The sequence below is a fragment of the Sceloporus occidentalis genome, unplaced genomic scaffold, assembly GCF_023333645.1.
Source record: "Sceloporus occidentalis isolate IW3139 unplaced genomic scaffold, rSceOcc1.0.p SCAF_4, whole genome shotgun sequence".
Taxonomy (NCBI): domain Eukaryota; kingdom Metazoa; phylum Chordata; class Lepidosauria; order Squamata; family Phrynosomatidae; genus Sceloporus; species Sceloporus occidentalis.
The window spans coordinates 111,561,351-111,579,580 of NW_028316984.1; the positions used below are offsets into that span (position 1 = coordinate 111,561,351).

The 18,230-nt window shown below is 40.9% G+C and overlaps 1 protein-coding gene across 2 annotated transcripts in view; it reads right to left on the minus strand.

The window, feature by feature from the left end:
• Window positions 1-315: 315 nt before the first annotated feature.
• Window positions 316-18,230, minus strand: part of LOC149314508 (reticulocalbin-1-like) — a 28,741-nt gene continuing 10,826 nt past the window's right edge. For both annotated transcript variants that reach the window (XM_089521282.1, XM_089521281.1), the window contains 4 exons: window positions 11,488-11,666; window positions 9,920-9,980; window positions 3,626-3,825; window positions 316-2,960 (listed from right to left, as the gene is read on the minus strand). In XM_089521282.1, the coding sequence (XP_089377408.1) occupies window positions 2,853-2,960; window positions 3,626-3,825; window positions 9,920-9,980; window positions 11,488-11,666 (548 nt within the window). In that variant the 3' untranslated portion in view covers window positions 316-2,852. The remainder of the gene's footprint in view (window positions 2,961-3,625; window positions 3,826-9,919; window positions 9,981-11,487; window positions 11,667-18,230) is intronic.

The following is an 18,230-nucleotide window of genomic DNA, read 5'->3' on the forward strand; positions in this document are numbered from 1 at the left end:
AACACATCTACAAATCCCCTTTTTGGGAAACTGATATGTCACCCAACTTGACATCATTATGTTAGGTGTTTCTGCACTCCACAGTACAGGGCTGTTCTAGGAGGGAAAAATATTCTGTACAGCTATGTCAGAAAATGAAGCAAGATATTAGAAGGGAGGTTTAGGGCAATTTTACATGAAATTGCTGTTTTTGCAGGCAGCGATGTGCTTGCTAACATGTTTGTTTCACCAGCAAAGAAAAGATGCACAGTTCCCACACTTTAACTCATCAGTACCTTAATCCACAATATATGATCTCTAAATTATCCTCCAAAAGTTACACATTTATTATTTATACCTTCAAGTCAATACAGGCACACACAAAATACAATTGTACATGGAAGAGCTTTATAAAAAACAGCAAGATTAAAAAGCTTATAATAGCTAAAAGTAGAACAGCTCCTTAAAGTGGCAATGCATCTTTTTGAGTATATACATACGTACATGACAACCAACTCAAAATCATGTATGAACTCTTATAATTCCCAACCAAAGCTGGTTGGAAAAGTGTCATGGTTTGCTTTCCTCTGAAATTACCACTATTCACACAGAAGCAATTTAGCAAAATCACACTGTAAAAAACTTAAAATAAATCATTCTACCTAACATAGTGAATATATGGAAAATAGCAGCTCCGTACTAGACATTCCTTTGAGCAAGCAAAGCTCATCATGTGGTATGCAAAGGGATCTTGTAGCACCTTTCAGACTGTGTGAAATAAGCTTTTGTAGACTTATGGTCTACATCCTCAGACACAATATTCCAGATTAACATGGATATGTCTCTGAATTTTACACTCACATGTGGTGATACTCTTTTTAAAATGCTCACAAGAAGTAATGGTTTGAATGTAGGATTACATCTTTATGCCAGATTGATACAATTGCCCCATCCACAACAGTTACAACATTCACATGGAAACATAAGTGTAAAGGTGCTGTTTCTTGGAAGGGGGTGAGAATATTCAGTCATATGCACTCATTTGGGAAGGACAAGGGGAGAGCAGAAATGTGCTCTTAAATCCCACTGTTAGCTCCGATCAGATGTTGGAAATAAGGGTCATCCAAGATATTAAGTATGATGTTCACCCTGTGAATGGAGTATGGTAGAATCAGGACATCCCCAGACTCTTCATAGGCTGGAAGGGAAACCTCCATGTGCCTAATTAGACATGGATGTTGCAGAGTCCCTTGGTACATGGACTCTGGTCTAGCTGATATTTTGCTGGTGCATTATGCTGTTTTAACTGTGCTGGCCTAAGCGTTGGCAATAAGAAGGAAAAGGCACAACCATGAAGAAATGCTTTGGAGAACTATTGCTTAGAGCCAGCAGATTTTGGCTGCAATCCTGCATGGCTAAGTGTAGTGTAGTAGTTCTGCATATGGAATTATGCTATGCTGACTGAAGGTGCATGCATGTACCATATGGATGTACCATAAAGCTTCTGAAGCCCTCTACCCACTACCATTAGTGTCTGGAGGAGAGCAAGTGAAATTGCAGGAGCATGTGGAAGTATCCCTGTAGGAATGTTTGTCTAAATGTGTGTGCATGTGTTTGTACACAACTTTTGAAAAAATGCTGGATTAATCTTGGCTATGTTTCAAGCCCATTGGGAGACAGTGTGGTGCAGTGGTTTGAGTGTTGGACTAGGACTCAAAAAGCTCGGTGTTCAAATCCCCACTCAGATATGGAAACACACTGGGCAAATCACACTCTCTCAGCTATAGAGGAAGGGAATGGCAACCCCTCTCTGAATAAATCTTGCCAATCTTAGCAGAGGATAGCTAAAAGTGGGAGTTGACTTAAAGGCACATAACAAAAATGTTTCAGGAAAGACGCAAATCTGAAAAGAGTTCTCTGGCACCTCTCTGAAAGCTCCACTATCAGTTTGAAGGGAAATAATAATAATAATAATAATTTGTTTTATTTATATACCGCTATTCCAAAGATCATAGCGGTGAACAGCAAGTAAGCTCACTTTACAACAGCTGTTTGAGATGTTAGCATTGATCATTTGTCAGCTCAGGGGGGCAATGCGAGTCCAACAGGGGTTTGACAGTCCTTTGCTATGCTCCTGTTTCCCCACATAGAAATCTAACACTGATATCCTGGGTTACAACTAGAATTAAGAATTGTTGTATACCAGCCTCCCCCAACCTAGTAACCTCCGGCTGGGAAAGACTACAAGTTCTATCACCCCCTGGGCAACCTTACTAGTAATGATGATGGGAGCTTTAGTCCAAACCATCTGAAGGGCATTGGCCTGGGGAAGATTGCTCTCCATAGTTCCTTTGATGTTTCTGTCATTGGTCTATAGGTGGGGAAATCAAAATGTGGGACTACACATGGGAGGAAAACATCCCTCCACAAAGAAAATTAGCATGTCTAGATAACGTCTCGCAAACCTATCTTCTTAAGGTATTGGTTGTGAATGCACTTGGAGGCAGTTCCAAAATTTCAGACCCATCCTGCCCTATAGCATGACATGGCACAGGTCAAAAAAGAAATATATCATGAGAGACTAAGCCCATTTTACTGTTTAGTCAGGTTCCACTGATTTCAGCAAGAGGTGCACATTTAGGATTGAGGTGAGAGAATATCAAGCTATCATTGATAATGAAAGCTGTCATAAAAATGTGCAGTGTTTTGGGGGGGAAGTGGTAACTACTACATTCAACAGAACTGGTTTCTTTAAAAACAAAACAAAACAAAAGACAATGGTGCAAAACCAGCCTGCCAAAATAACACTGTTATTTTGGTCATATACAGGAAAACCAGACTCAAGTCTCTGATGCATTTGCCTTCAAAGAATATCATAGCTCATCATGGTTTTTTGTGAGGTCTTCCCCGTAATTTGTAGCTTGGCTTCCAACAAACATATTCCAGTTGTCTAGAATCTCTTCTTTGGTTAACCTCTGATCCTGGGGGGTGAAAAAGTAAACTCGTGAAAAGAATTGCAAAATACCTAGTCTCTATTAAAAGGGATTCAATACTGTGTCTAATAACAAAAACAAAAAGAGGGTTACATGACCCTACATAGAATCACTAACTGAGGTCCCAAAAGGGAGGAGGTGCTGTACTCAGAAAGCATAAGCTAGACTTACACTACAACAGGGTAATCTAAACACTCTTTGGGTTGGATCCAGGATCCACCTTATACTGACTGATAGTGCATGCATCTGATTTTTGGGGGCTTCCCCCTCTTCCCACTATTAACACCATACAGTAGGATCTGCCAACCCCCTGGAGATGCTGCCACAAGAAAGGACAGGTAGCGAAACCCCTTCTGCCAGCCTAATGGCAAGTGTCCTAACCTGTATCAAGCCCTTTATGTTATATCAAAATGTGCCTTTTGATTAGTATTGTAAAACTTATTTGGATCTAACACCAGAATGTCTTTGACTTCAACTATAGCTTATTTTTCATGTAGTTTCTGAATGATTAGCTGCTTGGCATTAATGCTCCCATGTTAATACCGTTTTTAGAGTCATTAAGGCTTGATTCTTGGTAGGCTGCCATTATGTAACAACAAAACCAGTCAAACCAACTATCTAGCACATACAAAATCTGTGACAGAACTAAGTACCTTGTCCACATCTGATTCATAGACTAAGTGCCTTGCTTCAGCCTGTGCATGATCATAGTCCTGTGGGAGAATCCAGTGCCGAATTTCCTCTTTATCCATCTTCCCATCCTTGTTCAGATCTCGAAAATCTGCAAACTGCTCTCGTTCTGTTATTACCCAGTCAGGCTCTGGACCACCATCTTCATGGGCAAACATATCAGCTGAGGGCAAGAAGTGGCATCATATTTCAAAATTATTATTTAATTTCCATTACAGCAGAGGAAAAATCAGAGCTTGGAGAAGTTACTTCTTTGGCTACAGTTGCCCACTGGCTATGCTGACTGAGGGAATACTGGAATTTGTACTTTTAAAAAATCCCACCATCACAAGTTAAGGAATAAAAAAGGTGACCAAGGCGCATTACAGACTGCCTAAAAGCGGCGGTCTGCCGGCGCCTCCAGTTGCTCCGCGAGGGAGCCACAGCAGCCAAACCACACGGCTCCCTTGCAGAGCAAAAAGAAGCCCCAAATGGTGCTTCTTTTTGCGCCCCGGATGTGACGCCGCGAGGCACTAGTTGCGCACTCGCAGCGTCACATCCGGGACACGATGTGCGGACGCTATGCATCCGCTACATCAAGATGGCAGCACCCGTGTGGAATGGGCGCTGCCATTTTGTACATACCCAGTACGTACTAGGGTTAGGGGCGTCAGGAAGTGATGCCCCTTCCTAACCCTAATACGTCCTGGGGACATACTATACGCCCGTCCGGAATGGGCCCGAGTCACACAAAATTAATTTAAAAGAATTACAAAAGGATCAGTCAGCTGTTAGGTCCTCAGGTTGCTATGTGATCCTTTAATACTTTTCCTCTTCACAGTCCAAAAGCTCCAGAATCCAAAACTTCTGGAACAGTTATTATCGCCAGGAGCATAACATATCCTACAGAGGAGAACAATATCAGCCACTAGTTAAACTAGCTTGGGGAAAGAGAACTTTCTAATTTTATAGTGGTTGAGGAAGATCAAGTAGTTACAAAAAGAAGACTGTAAATCTTCTCTTTATGTTTCTCTCTATGTCTTCTATGTATGTCTTTATAGGAACTTATAAAGAGAAGACTCTATGTACATAACTAGGTTTGAAAACAAAGTGAAGAGAAATGTCCACATTTAGGACCCATGAAAAGAACACAAGCCATCCCTTCACTGTGAATAAGGGATTGAAAATGGATCATGGGACTCCATTCTTCCTACTGCACTTCTTCCCACCCCTTTTCACATGGTTGAATTCTGTATCTACATCAGCATTATTCATGGTTATGCAAACCAGTTTTCGTTCCTGAATCTGTTACAAATTCTTGCTTAGAAGTCAACTTTGCATTATGCCAAATGCTGTGATAAGTTGGGTTGCCATGAGTTGGCAATGACTTGAAGGGACATACCAATTACAATTATAGTCAACACTACTGAAGTTTCTGAGAAAAGAGGCTGATAGAAGGGTAGGACTTCATACCAAATGGTCTCATAATACTGAACTGCATTCTCATTTTCTCTCTCACTGTTTTTTGGGCAGAAGCTACATCTTCATGACACATTTTGCTAATCTCACTGCTTTTACTGCTTTAAGTAGGACAACCTCCCTCCACACACGAAGGCAAGAATAAATATTATACACTGATGCTATAAGTCACATTCTTCCCTATCAGCTACATTTGATGCTTGAATCAATGATATCATCTCCACGACAAGAAAAGTAGGCTGCACCAATAGCAGGGAAGTTGCAAGAGGCAATACTAATAAGGTACAATTATAATCTACTGGGTAATTTTTAATGTATCAGATCTGGAGATACAATTCTTTGTGTGTGGCATATTAGGAGATGTTATTTTCTATCTAACTGCTGAATAAATTCTCCTGAGGAAGACAGCTGAAATATGCTGGGAATTACCTATGAATCATAACTGCATTTTAGTAGCTTTGCTCCTCTTCTATCACCATCATGGCCTAGCAACTAAGATTTGTTCCACTGCCTTATCAAGATCAACCAGAACAAGATTTAGTTTCATTTTTTAAGATGGAACCTGGAATGAACTCTTCTAAACAATGCTGCCCAAGTGTCTGTGATACGGCAGCTTCCAGTGCTGCTTCTACAAATGAAATTAAGGAACAAGAGGAAAGTAAGCCTGGCATCTTGTGTAGCACTGAAATGTCTAATGCAGACATAATGAAAATTAAAGAACAATTGGAAAGAATGGCCAAGCCAGAGGACTCTAAGGAAGTAAAGCTACATTGCCAGCCTTCCCAATCTAGAACCTCAGCAATTAAGTTGAGCTTGAAAACCACTACTCCCATATATTAAAGGAGAATTACCATCAGACGAGCAAACACAGTAAGTTTGGGGCTAAGCAGACCGTCTCTTTGGAGTGACCTGCTGCCACCCCTTTCAGCACAGGGTCAAGGCCGCAGCATGTAGCTGCCACGGCCCTGATCCGGCCTTTCCTCGACACTAAAAAGAATGGCAAAATGCCACTCCTTTTCGCGCTGGGAAAAAGGTGCCTTTGCCCCCATGGTGGCACCTTCTGGTGCTTCTTTTGCCGCTGTGTCATCTGGACACAGCACCAAAGGAGCGCCGTGACACTGGCTGCCATGCGGTCAGGCGCACGATGAGATGGCAGTATCAGGGCAGCATCGAGACATGCGTTGTGCGGACACCATGCCCCCACTCTGCCCTTAGGCCGGTGTAAAATGTCAGTCTGTACAGCACCTTAGTTTCTGTAGCAAAGCTTATTCATTACTGTTTGTACGCTTTCCCACAAATGACTTGATGTAAATATTTTATATGGGCAGGTGTGTTAGTAAATAAATTACATGGGCTTTGAGGGTTTGTTGTTGGCTTATTTCTTCAATTTAATAAGACTAAGGGACTGTTGTGGTTGCTGTTGTGTGCCTTCAAGTTATTTCTGACTTCTGATAAGTAATTTTTTATGGCAATCAAGGGTCAAACCACTATGCCACTGATGGACTAGCAAACATCAGTGGTATCTGGTACATTTGGAGATCTATCTTAGGGATACCTGGCTGGCTCTCCCACTGCAAATTAATACAACCCTTGCACTAGATCATAATCTACTAATTTAATAAGTAAAACTGCAAACAAAACAATATTCTTTCTGTAACCTTTATGAAAGAATAATTATGCTTCTCAGTGCATAAAGGGTCTCCCACTATTCTCTTTGCCTCTTTCATATGTTGCACATTTTTTTTATATCTCTATTTGTGTCTCTGCTACTGAAGCTGTATTTGCTGTGATATCCATGCAATATTTTGATCAAGCGTGTTGTTTTATCACCTTTTACCATTTATTTTGTCTGAAAGAGAAATATTTCAAGGAGAACTTTGGCCCTAAATGCCTCTCACCCGATGGGTTTCTTCTAAGACTGGAGAAGACAGGAGACTCAGAGCTCTTTCAAGATCTTCTCTTAAGATGCAATCAAAATCTTTTATGCTAGGTTCAGAAGTTTGGGAGAAAAAAGGACCCAGAGCAATACTGCATCTTGTCTCTGCCAGCAAATGTCTGTGTGGATAACATCAGAATCAAGCAAGCAAGAGTGGGAGAGGGAATAAAAAGGCACAGGGAAACTTAAGGAAACAAAAATCAGCTATATGAGACTGGATGGCTTTTAGAAAGGCTTTTTTTAAAAAGAGGTCTCCATGCAGGAGAAGTGCTTCTTAATTAACTCTCCTTTTAACTGCTTAGTACTGAACATCAAGCACTCTGCAGGAAATGCCAGTGGTGCTTTGGATATGCAAGAACACTAGAAGATCAGCAGGGGCACATTTCATTGTTATGCATTCAGAACATTCCACTTTTTGCAATACAGAGGCTTGACAGAACTGTCTCTCTGAAGGCATGCACTTCCATGATGAAAAATGGAGGAACAATGGGGCCAAATGAAAATTGTTAGCAGTAGTCCAAATGTAAATGTAAAATAAGGAGTAATTGGGGAACAGCCAATGAAACATACAGAAGAAATGGGAGATACCGCTCAGAAGATGGCTGTTTGGTTAGTTTTAAAAGCCCATTAGTAAAAATTGGCATTTTTAGCAAACAGCACTTTTTACAAATAAAACTGCCATCTTTTGACCATCTTGAGACATGTCTTCTAAAAGTAAATGGGACAAAATCAGTCAAACATTTCATTCTTAAAACACCCCTCCCCCCTTTCTTAAAAAAAAAATCCCAGGAAACTGCAGGGAGCCTTTTATACCACAATTATAGTACTAAGATTATACTTTTTGACTACCATGGCAACATCCTATGGAATTCTGGGGTTTACACTTTAGGGTGGGCATTTACAAGTCTTAGCCAAACAGCCCAAGTGCTTCACCGAACTCCAGGATTCCAGAGGATGTTAAACTGAAAATACAATGCAATAATTGTGCTGCGTGAAAAGCCCCTAGATTTAGACAACAGAATGGTGGGAGGCGGGAGGAGATGCATAAGCATTTTGCTTCACAAGCAAAGCAAAACAACAGCAAAAGCCCCAAACAAAACAAAACCAGGGAGCAAATTAGGCTTAGGGAAAGAAATAGGTCTAAGTCATCCAGAGATCTTTGTGGGTGAATTGGTATTTGACATGGGTTTTACTGTTCTGAGGCTGACATTCTCTCTAATATTTCCTACTCCTAATTTCATGAGAGTCAGCATGGTGTAGTGGTTTGAGTGTTAGACTAGGACAATAGAAAACCAGGGTTCAAATCCCCACTCAGCCATGGAAACCTCCAAAATCTTAGGCAAGTCACACATCCTTAGCCTCATAGGAAGACAAGAGCAAACCCCTTCTGAACAATTTCTTCCAAAAAATCCTGTGATACGGTCGCCTTACAGTTGTTATAACTCAGAAATGACTTGAAGGCACTCAACAGCAGTCTGACATTCTATCCACTGCTCACTCTGTGGTTTTTAAAATAGTAGAAGAATGAAAGATAAGGAAATATCAACTGCATCTTCTCTTTTTGTTGTTTATTACCTTTAAAGCCCTACATAGCTTGGGCCAGAGTTACTTATGGGAAACCATCTCCCTATACAATCCGCCCTGCACTCTTAGAACAAATGGGAAGAAACTGTTAGAGGTACCAGCATCTAAATATGTTTCCACTTCCCAAAAAGCATTTAGTATAGCTGCCCCTAGACTATGGAATGGATTTCCAGAGGAGATCTGTCTTGCTACATCCCTGGAAACTTTCAGGAAGGCGGCTAAGACAGAGCTCTTTCGACATGCATACCCACCTGACCTTCTATGAATTAGACTGTTCTGTATGGTACGAGAGCATCTGACCCCACAATTGTTGATTTTATGTTTTTAATCCTGGTTTTTAACTTGTGTGGTAATAATATTCTAACGCTGTAATTGTATTTTTAAACTCTGCTGTGATCCCACCTCGATCCAATTGGGAGAGGCGGGAAGATACAAATAAATATTATTATTATTATTATTATTATTATTTTCAAAGATAGGGAAATTTTAAAAAGGTATCTCAGATTTTTCAGATTAGTGAAGCTAAATTATAAGGATGTAAGAGCTTTTTTTGTGTTATCAGTTTATTAGCAGTATTTGTATATTGCTTTTCCTCTAATGGGTTCAAGGCAGTGTAAATGTCTCTCTTCTAAAGTTCATCCAAAAAATATCCCTATGATGTGGGTCAGGCTAAGAAGAGAGTAGCTGGCTGAATGTCACCCAATAAATTTCATGGCTCATTGGATATTTGAACCTAGACCCCAAAATTTCCAAGGAATCACTATAAGCACTATAACACAGTGGTTTAGGGAAAAGAACAAGACCATACTCTGCCCAAGCATGCCTATCTTTCCTCTGGGCTCACTGGGTAGGCTTAAGTTAGTACAATGGGCCATTGGGTTTGGTTCCAGGAGCCCCCATGGATACTAAAATCTGTGGATGCTCAAGTCCCATTAAATACAATGCCATAGTAAAATGGTGTTCCTTATATAAAATGGCACAATCAAGATTTGCTTTTTGGAATTTATACTTTTAAAAAATATTTTCAAGATGTGGATGCTTGAATCTGTGGATGAAGAATCTGTGCATACAGAAGACTGACTGCACAGACCTGAGATGCACAACTGATTACATTGTATATGGGCTATTGATTACATAGTTTGGTATAGATTATCAGGCAGACTTTGATGTGAGACAGAACCAGGTGTGAATTCTCTGCCTGGGAAAGAGATTGTTCAAGTTATGCTGCAAGATTTTTTTTAATATGATAAATGTTAGAAATCCCCATGACATGACTTACCAATATATTCATCTTGATCTACAAATCCATCTTCATTTTTGTCTATATCTTCTAGAGTTTCCTGTTACAATTAGGAAGAAAGCTGACATAAGTAAGATCTATAATTTCCCCAACTTTTATTAAACAGCCATTCCATTCCAAGCTGTCATTTGACTACACCCACACCCCCTATCATCACCACCACCATCATCATCACTAATATATGGATTTAGATATAAAGACATATGTACAGAAAAATACATAAATACTGCACAATACCTTATTATCTCATATGGGTATGTTTAGCCCGAGAAAGAAAAGGTTAAGAGGTGACATGACAGCCAAGTTTAAATATTTGAAGGGATGTCATATTGAGGCTGGAGCAATGGATGCAAACTACAGGAAAAGAGATTCCACCTCAACATTATGAGGGACTTCCTGACAAAAAGAGCTCTTTGACAGTGGAACATACTACCTTGAAGTGTGGTGGAGTCTTTCTGGTCTTTAAGCAGAGACTGGATGGCCATCTGTTGGAGGCGATTTGATTGTGAGTTCCTGTATGGCAGGGGATTGGTCTGGACGGCCCTTGTGGTCTCTTCCAACTCTATGATTCTATGATTCCAACTCTATCATTCTAACTATTCTCCATTTTTAAATCTATTTTAACTATATTAACTATTTTAAAATCTATTTTTTTAAAAGTCCAGAATTAAACAATTTTAAGCACAGTTTTCTTAATCAGGGTGTGCACAATCCCCATGGTTAAGGGAGGGCTTTAGCTCATGGGTCCCAGATTCAGTCTTCAACATCTTCAGAAAGAGCTGGAAAAGACTCCTGCTTGAACCCCTGCTGCCAATCAGTCTACAGTAAGAGAGAAAGACCCTGATTCTGTATAAGCTAGCCCTCTGGATTCTCACAAAGCATCCTGGAAATGTTACTTCCTTAGACCACTGCTCCTAGAGTCTCCTAGTCACCATGACACCAGCTGGTGAGTGGTGGCAGGAGAGTCCTGGGAGTTGTAGTCTTGGCAAACATTTTTCAAGCTCTATTATGAAACCACAATGTAACACAATTGTGTCCTACTAGGGAACATTTAGGGGACAGAGAAAGACTGGCAAAGGGAAAACAGGGCCCATAGATGGCCTCGTATGCCCAATTATATGGACCACTAGAATGAGCCTGTGTCTGTAACATAATCTAGAAAGGAGGATGAAAGACTTCACCAAACCTAAGTGCAACAGAAATGCAGTGATAAGTCTAATTATCACACTGTTCCAGTCCCAACTACAACCAGTATATTGCAATAGCAGTGTGCACTGGCACATGAAACATCTGTGAATGTTCCTGTCACCCAGACTCTAAACTCTCCAGCAATTCAAAGGGTATTGTTCAATAGTATATGATAACAAGGAGGTCATCAAACAGCCCACATATGTAAATAACTGAAGCCAGATTCCCTAAATTGTTTTTTTCCTTTCTTCATCATCATGATCTAGGAACCTGTTCTGGAAAAGATAAGGATGTTATCTTGCAGGTCTGATTAGTGTACAGAAAACCAAAAGATTGAGATTGGTTTCGCTCTCGCTTACTAGAACAACAATGTCTTTCATATGCTCAAACTCCTCCGGGTGAAGGAACGCTGTGAACTCCTCCCGAGTGGTTTCCAGGTCTCCATCCAGGTCAGCTCTTTTGAATCTTCTTTCATCTCTAGGTAGCATTTTCTTAAAACTGTGCTGCTCTGTTGCATCTTGGAACTCTGCTTGATTTTCTAGACAACCAGAATAATCACAATGAGGGAGATAAACAGAAGTAAACAGGTGATGCAAAGGGCCAAGTGTCATCCACAGATAACATGCAGGGACCAAGTGAAATATACTGAGGCTTTAAGCTATGCCAAATTTAAGAGGCTCCATAAGAGCTTCACCCTGTCTACCATGTGCATTATCATGATCAAAGCAGAAATTTTGTTTTTATTGTAGTTTTGTGCCTTCAAGATGACTCTGGGTTATGGTGTAAGGTTTTCTTGGCAAGATTTTTTTTTCAGAGAAGGTTTCCCATTGCCTTCCTCTAAGGCTGAGATATAGTGATTTTCCCAAGGTCACCCAGTGGGTTTCTATGCCTGAGCAGGGATTAGAGTCCTCTTCATCCCAAAGTCTCCCAAAGACATGCTATGTCAGGCATCCACCAGGACATCTAAGGCACCAGATGATATCACTGCTGCATGCTCAGCTACAGGAAAACAGCTAGACACATCTTCACTGGTCCCCCTGCCCTCCAACAACACAGAAATGGCCGTGTTTGGGGTGGGGAGACCTATGCTGCTTTAGGAGGTGGGTCAGGGGATTTTGTTGCTGTATAATTGAAACAAAAATTTAACCTCTGCAATGAGCAAAATAATAATAATAAAAGAGTTGCAATGTTTTAAGTCTCATTAATGCCCCTGGAATGTCCCAAAAAGATTCTGGCCTTTATCTACCCTTCCCACTCTCTTCCACACAACCACAGGGCTATTCTTCTTGCCATTTTCATGCACTGAAACAAACAGAAGGAGAACAAAGCACAGTTTTTTTCAGAGTGCTTGACTGCTTTACTTTAATAACTTCACTAATATGCTAGTACAACCAAGCAAATATGATATAACAGGCATCACTGAAACCTGGTGGTATGAGTCTCATGATTGGAATGTAGGAATATAAGGGTATAACCTTTTCAAGAGAAATAGGCCAAACAGGAAAGGAGGAGGAATAGCCTTACATGTCAGGGACATTTACACTAGTGAAGAGATCCAGGACATCAATCATGGAAACCAGGTGGAGAGCATCTGGATAAAAATTAAAGGGGAAGGAAACAACAAGGACGTTATTGTGGGAGTCTACTACAGACCCCCAAGTCAGACTGAGGAATTGGATGATGTCTTTCTAGAACAGATGACCACACATTCAGAAAAGAGAGATGCAGTAGTGATGGGTGACTTCAACTATCCTAATGTTTGCTGGAAGTCAAACTCAGCCAAATCCTCCAGGTCTAGCAAATTTGTCACTTGCCTTGGAGACAATTTTCATTGTCCAAAAGGTGGAAGAGGCATCAAGGGGATCAGCTATTTTGGATATGATCCTAACCAACAAGAATGACCTAGTTAATGGGGTGCAAGTGGTGGGATCCTAAGGTGGGAGTGATCATGTATTCCTGGAGTTTGTTATACAATGGAAAAGAAAAGCCAGGCATAATCAGACACGCATTCTAGACTTTAGGAAAGCTGATTTTAGTAAACTTAGAGAAATACTGGGGGTGATCCCATGGTCAGGAATACTAAAAGAGAAGGGAGATCAAGATGGATGGGAGTTTCTCAAAGGAGAGATACAGAAGGCACAATTTGAAACAGTAGCAATGAGGAAGAAAAATGGGAGATGTCTCAAAAAACCAGGATTGATGACTAAGGAACTTTCAACTGAGCTAAGTTTTAAACGGAACATGTATAAGAAATGAGAAAATTGAGAAATCACCAAAGAGGAATTCAAACAAATAGCAAGCACATTAGAAAAGCTAAAATGCAGAATGAACCCAGGCTTGCTAGAAAGGTTAAGAACAACAAAAAGGGCTTTTTTGGATATGTCTGCAGCAAAGGGAAGAAGAAGGAAATGGTAGGGTCACTGCGTGCAGAAGATGGCAAAATGCTAACAGGGGACAGAGAAAAGGCAGAATTACTCAACACCTTCTTTGCCTCAGTCTTCTCAGAAAAGGAAAAGTGTGCTCAAAATGAGGATAATGGAGCAGAGGACAGAACAGGGGAATTTCAGCACAAAATAAGTAAAGAGATAGTACAGGAATACCTTGTTAATCTAAATGAATTTAAGTCTCCAGGACCAGATGAACTCCATCCAAGGGTATTAAAAGAGCTGGCAAATGTAATATCAGAGCCATTGGCAATAATCTTTGAGAACTCCTGGAGGACAGGAGAAGTGCCAGCAGACTGGAGGAGGGCAAATGTCCCCATCTTCAAAAGGGGGAAAAAAGAGGATCCCAACAATTATTGTCCAGTTAGTCTGACATCAATACCAGGAAAAATTCTAGAGCAGATCATTAAACAGAAAGTCTGTGAACATCTAGAAAGCAATGCCACCAAAAAGTCAACATGGGTTTCAGAGAAAGAAATCATGCCAGACAAATCTAATCTCTCTCTTTTTTTTATATAAAATTACCAGCTTGGTAGGTGAAGGGAATGCTGTGGATATAGTATCTTGATTTCAGTAAGGCTTTTGACAGGGTTCCCCATGACATTCTTGCAAACAAGCTAGTGAAATGTGGGCTAGACAACGAAACTGTTACATGGATTTGTAGTTGGTTGACTGGCCGAACCCAAAGGGTGCTCAACAATGGTTCGTTTTCATCCTGGAGAGAAGTGACCAATGGAGTCCCACAGGGCTCTGTCCTGGGCCCAGTGTTATTCAACATCTTTATCAATGACTTGGATGACAGAATTGGGAGCATACTTATCAAATTTGCAGATGACACCAAATTAGGAGGAGTATCTAATACCCCAGAGGACAAGATCAAAATTCAAAATGACGTGAATAAACTAGAAAGTTGGGCCACAGCTAACAAAATGAACTTCGACAGGGAGAAACGTAAGGTACTGCTCTTAGGGTGGAAAAAATGAAATGCACAGATATTGGATTGGGGACACCTGGCTGAACGAGACTACGTGTGAAAGGGATCTAGCAGTCCAAGTAGACCACAAGTTGAACAAGAGTCAACAGTGTGATGCGGCAGCTAAAAAGGCCAATGCGATTTTAGGCTGCATCAGTAAAAGTATAGTATCTAGATCAAGGGAAGTAATAGTGCCACTCTATTCTGATTTGTTCAGGCCCCACCTGGAATATTGCATCCAGTTCTGGGCACCACAATTTAAAAAGGATGTTGAAAAACTGGAGCGTGTCCAAAGGAGGGTGACTAAAATGGTGAAAGGTCTAGAAACCATGTCCTATGAGGAATGCTTTAGGGAGCTGGGGATGTTTAGCCTGGAGAAGAGAAGGTTAAGAGGTGATATGATAGCCCTGTTTAAATACTTGAAGGGATGTCATACTGAGGAGGGAGCAAGCTTGTTTTCTGCTGCTCCAGAGACTAGGACCCGGAGCAATGGATGCAAGCTCTAGGAAAAGAGATTCCACCTCAACATTAGGAAGAACTTCCTGACAGTAAGGGCTATTCGACAGTGGAACACACTTCCTAGGAGTGTAGTGGACTCTCCTTCCTTGGAGGTCTTTAAGCAGAGGCTGGATGGCCATCTGGCGGGGATGCTTTGATTGAGAGTTCCTGCATGGCAGGAGATTGGACTGGATGACCCTTGCAGTCTCTTCCAACTTTAAGATTCTATGATTCAAAACTGGACAAAAGGAATTTGAATCTGTGGCATGTACTGTATACCTAACACATAGTTCTATTTATTGTGTATAATAAGAAGTGCACAGAACCAGGTAGCTGGCAAAGAAGATACTCCTGATTAAATTATATGTGGTCTGAAACAGAAGGTGGAGGGATAGAACACCAAAGGCTCATTCATGCCTTTATATACATAAAATTGTGTCCAAAGTCACATTTAGTACTTCATTTACATTTAAATTTAATTGACACATACATCACACTATTTTTCTCTGTAGTTATTTTGTATTTGTATGATTTTATAAAAAAGTGTTTTGTGAGATACTTTTAGTACAATTTAATTATGAATACATATAATATAGGTGTATGAAATCAACAGTCCAGACTGAATCAACCTCGTTGCTCTTTTTTGACCAGCTAATTGATGCTAATAAGACACCTTAGATACAAGATTGCTGTGAATCTTACATTGTATTCACTCACATCTGAAACTGTAGCTCTAACCAGCACCCCTTCATATGTTGTATTTTTCCTATGTGGAAATAATCACCCATTAAGTGCCTTTGCTGTTCAGTGTGGTCACTCAATCAAGTTCTCCTAGCGAGACAAGCAGTTCTGCTACATTTTATGCATGCCAATGTAAGATCCTTTTTCACAGAGCTTATCTCGGGGTAAAGATAATGCAACATATGGAAGCAGGATAATGTATCTACTTCAAATGAATTCTAACCAGAGCCAGGCTCCTTCAGAGATTTGGACTCTATTCAAATTAAAGCAAGTACCAAGGGGCTAAAGTGAACAGACTGTTCATGAAGTCTTGGACCTATTTTCAGAGTTCTAGGGGCACGACAGGACGTCCCTTTTAGTGACGAATTGGGGCTGTAGCAACTACATGCTGTGGCCCTGATCTGGCCTTTCCATGGCACAAAAAGGAGCCACAAAAAGCGGCTCCTTTTTTGCGCCGCAGAAAAGGCAACATAGCCACTGGCACTATGGCGTTTTGGTGTTCCTTTGGTGCTGCATCATCTGGATACAGCACCAGAGGAGTGCTATGACGCCACCCCGCATTTGGTGGGGCGTGTGACTTCATGCCAGCATGGAGGTATTGTCACGGCATGCCTTATGCAGATGCCACGCCACCCACCCCGCCCCCATGCCAGCCTTTGATGCCGGTCTGTACAGTCTTTTAGTCAATCAATTAAAGATGCAAGCTCTTCCTTCTCCCTCACCATTTTTCCCATGAAAAGAAAATCCCAGTAAAGAGGGGAAGGTATATGTTTTTGACTATGCTCTCCAGCTAACGTAATTACTTTACCAGGGCTCTCCAGTCACAAAGATATTGTTTGCAACAGGTCAAATACAATGGCCTCCCCTGTCCCCTTGGTAGGGAGGCCAGCAACACTCGGCCTGCAGACCAGAAGACAGCCAACCCACTCAGCACTGGAATTGGTTTTTACCTCTCTTTCCCTGGATTTTAAAAGGAAGATCTGGAGCCCTCTGTTCTGATGCCAGGTGGCTGTTTACAACATGTCCCACTGATCTGGTGTGTCAGCCACTGCCATCTGAGGTTCATTTTAAGATCAGAACAAGGCCCCAGGTCATGTAACTGTTGTTGGGACCTCATTCTGAAACAATCCATGGTGGTGAAGGACATGCCAGAGGCTATGCAGGCCGCATATATGGCCAGTGACCCACCATCAGAATTGGGGGCTTTATGCTGGGGAAGGTTGAGGCAGCTTCCAGAGTCAGGATATTCCAGGCTGCCCAGCAATTTATCAGGTGCCTCAGTGTTTTGGTGCACTTTTTAAAATTCGCTCTCCCAGGAAGAACAACATTGAATGAATTATGGAATTGTTGATGGTTGTGTTTTCCTTATGTGACCTTGCTGGAAGTCTAAGGCATATGAGATTCCCCAGCAAAGTGCTTTTGTCTCCCCTGCTGAAAACCTGGATATGTTGTCCCCAAATAATAATTAATTGCCACAAAGTAGGGAGTGGGACAGAGTGGCTGAATAAAAGAATGGGCTTCAGCAACCATTCTGGGCAGAAGCAATTATTGCTAGAAAGTGCCACATTCAACTAAAGAAGTTGTGCCATGTTTCCCCAGCCTCAGTAGAACTGACATGAACATTCAGCCATTCTGTTTTATTTTCCCCTGATTTTGTGCAGGTAGTACTGGGTCTTAATATTTTAGTTTAATATTTCCCTTCAAACCTAGGGAATCCACAGAATGAAATGAGCTACCAATGCGTCATTGCACTACAAACAGCTAAGTAACACAGGGAGCACTGCTAAGTTGCTCCTAAATGACACAAGCCTCCAAGAGCCCCAAGATGGCAACTAACAAGGAAACTGAACTGCTAGCATGGAGGTCACTACTGATAGTCTCTGCTACCTGGAAGGACACTACAGTAAAGTACTGAGAGTTTTGCTCAGAGAGAAAGGGAGGCAATATTTACAAGTGCTGATTGCTGAATTCATTCAAAAGAAAATTTTAGTAATTTTCTTCCTGTTTCAAGAAAGTCTTCATAAGCCACAGTTTCTGCAGCCTAGTCACAATTGATGATTTATTTTGTGCAAAATTCCCAAGTGGCTGTTTTGCACAGAAAACAGCATTTCCTGTGCAGGAAACAGGATTTTCTTAATAGAAAATAATATTTCTAAATACGTAGAATATTTCTTCATAGAGAACAGAAAAAGCTGTTTCCAGCACAGAGAAGTCTGTTTTCACTCCAAAACAATCATATGATAATTTTTCCACAGGATTAAATCCTTGACAACAGTATTTTCTGTGCAGGAAACAGCTTTTTTTTTCTCTGCAAAAAGATATATCTATGCAGAAAATGCTGTTTCCAGCACAGAAAATTCTTTCCCTCCGCAAAACAATCATGCATGAATTTTATGCAGGATAAGTCCTGAATCATGAAGATTCCCATCAGTCAAGGATTCTTCTT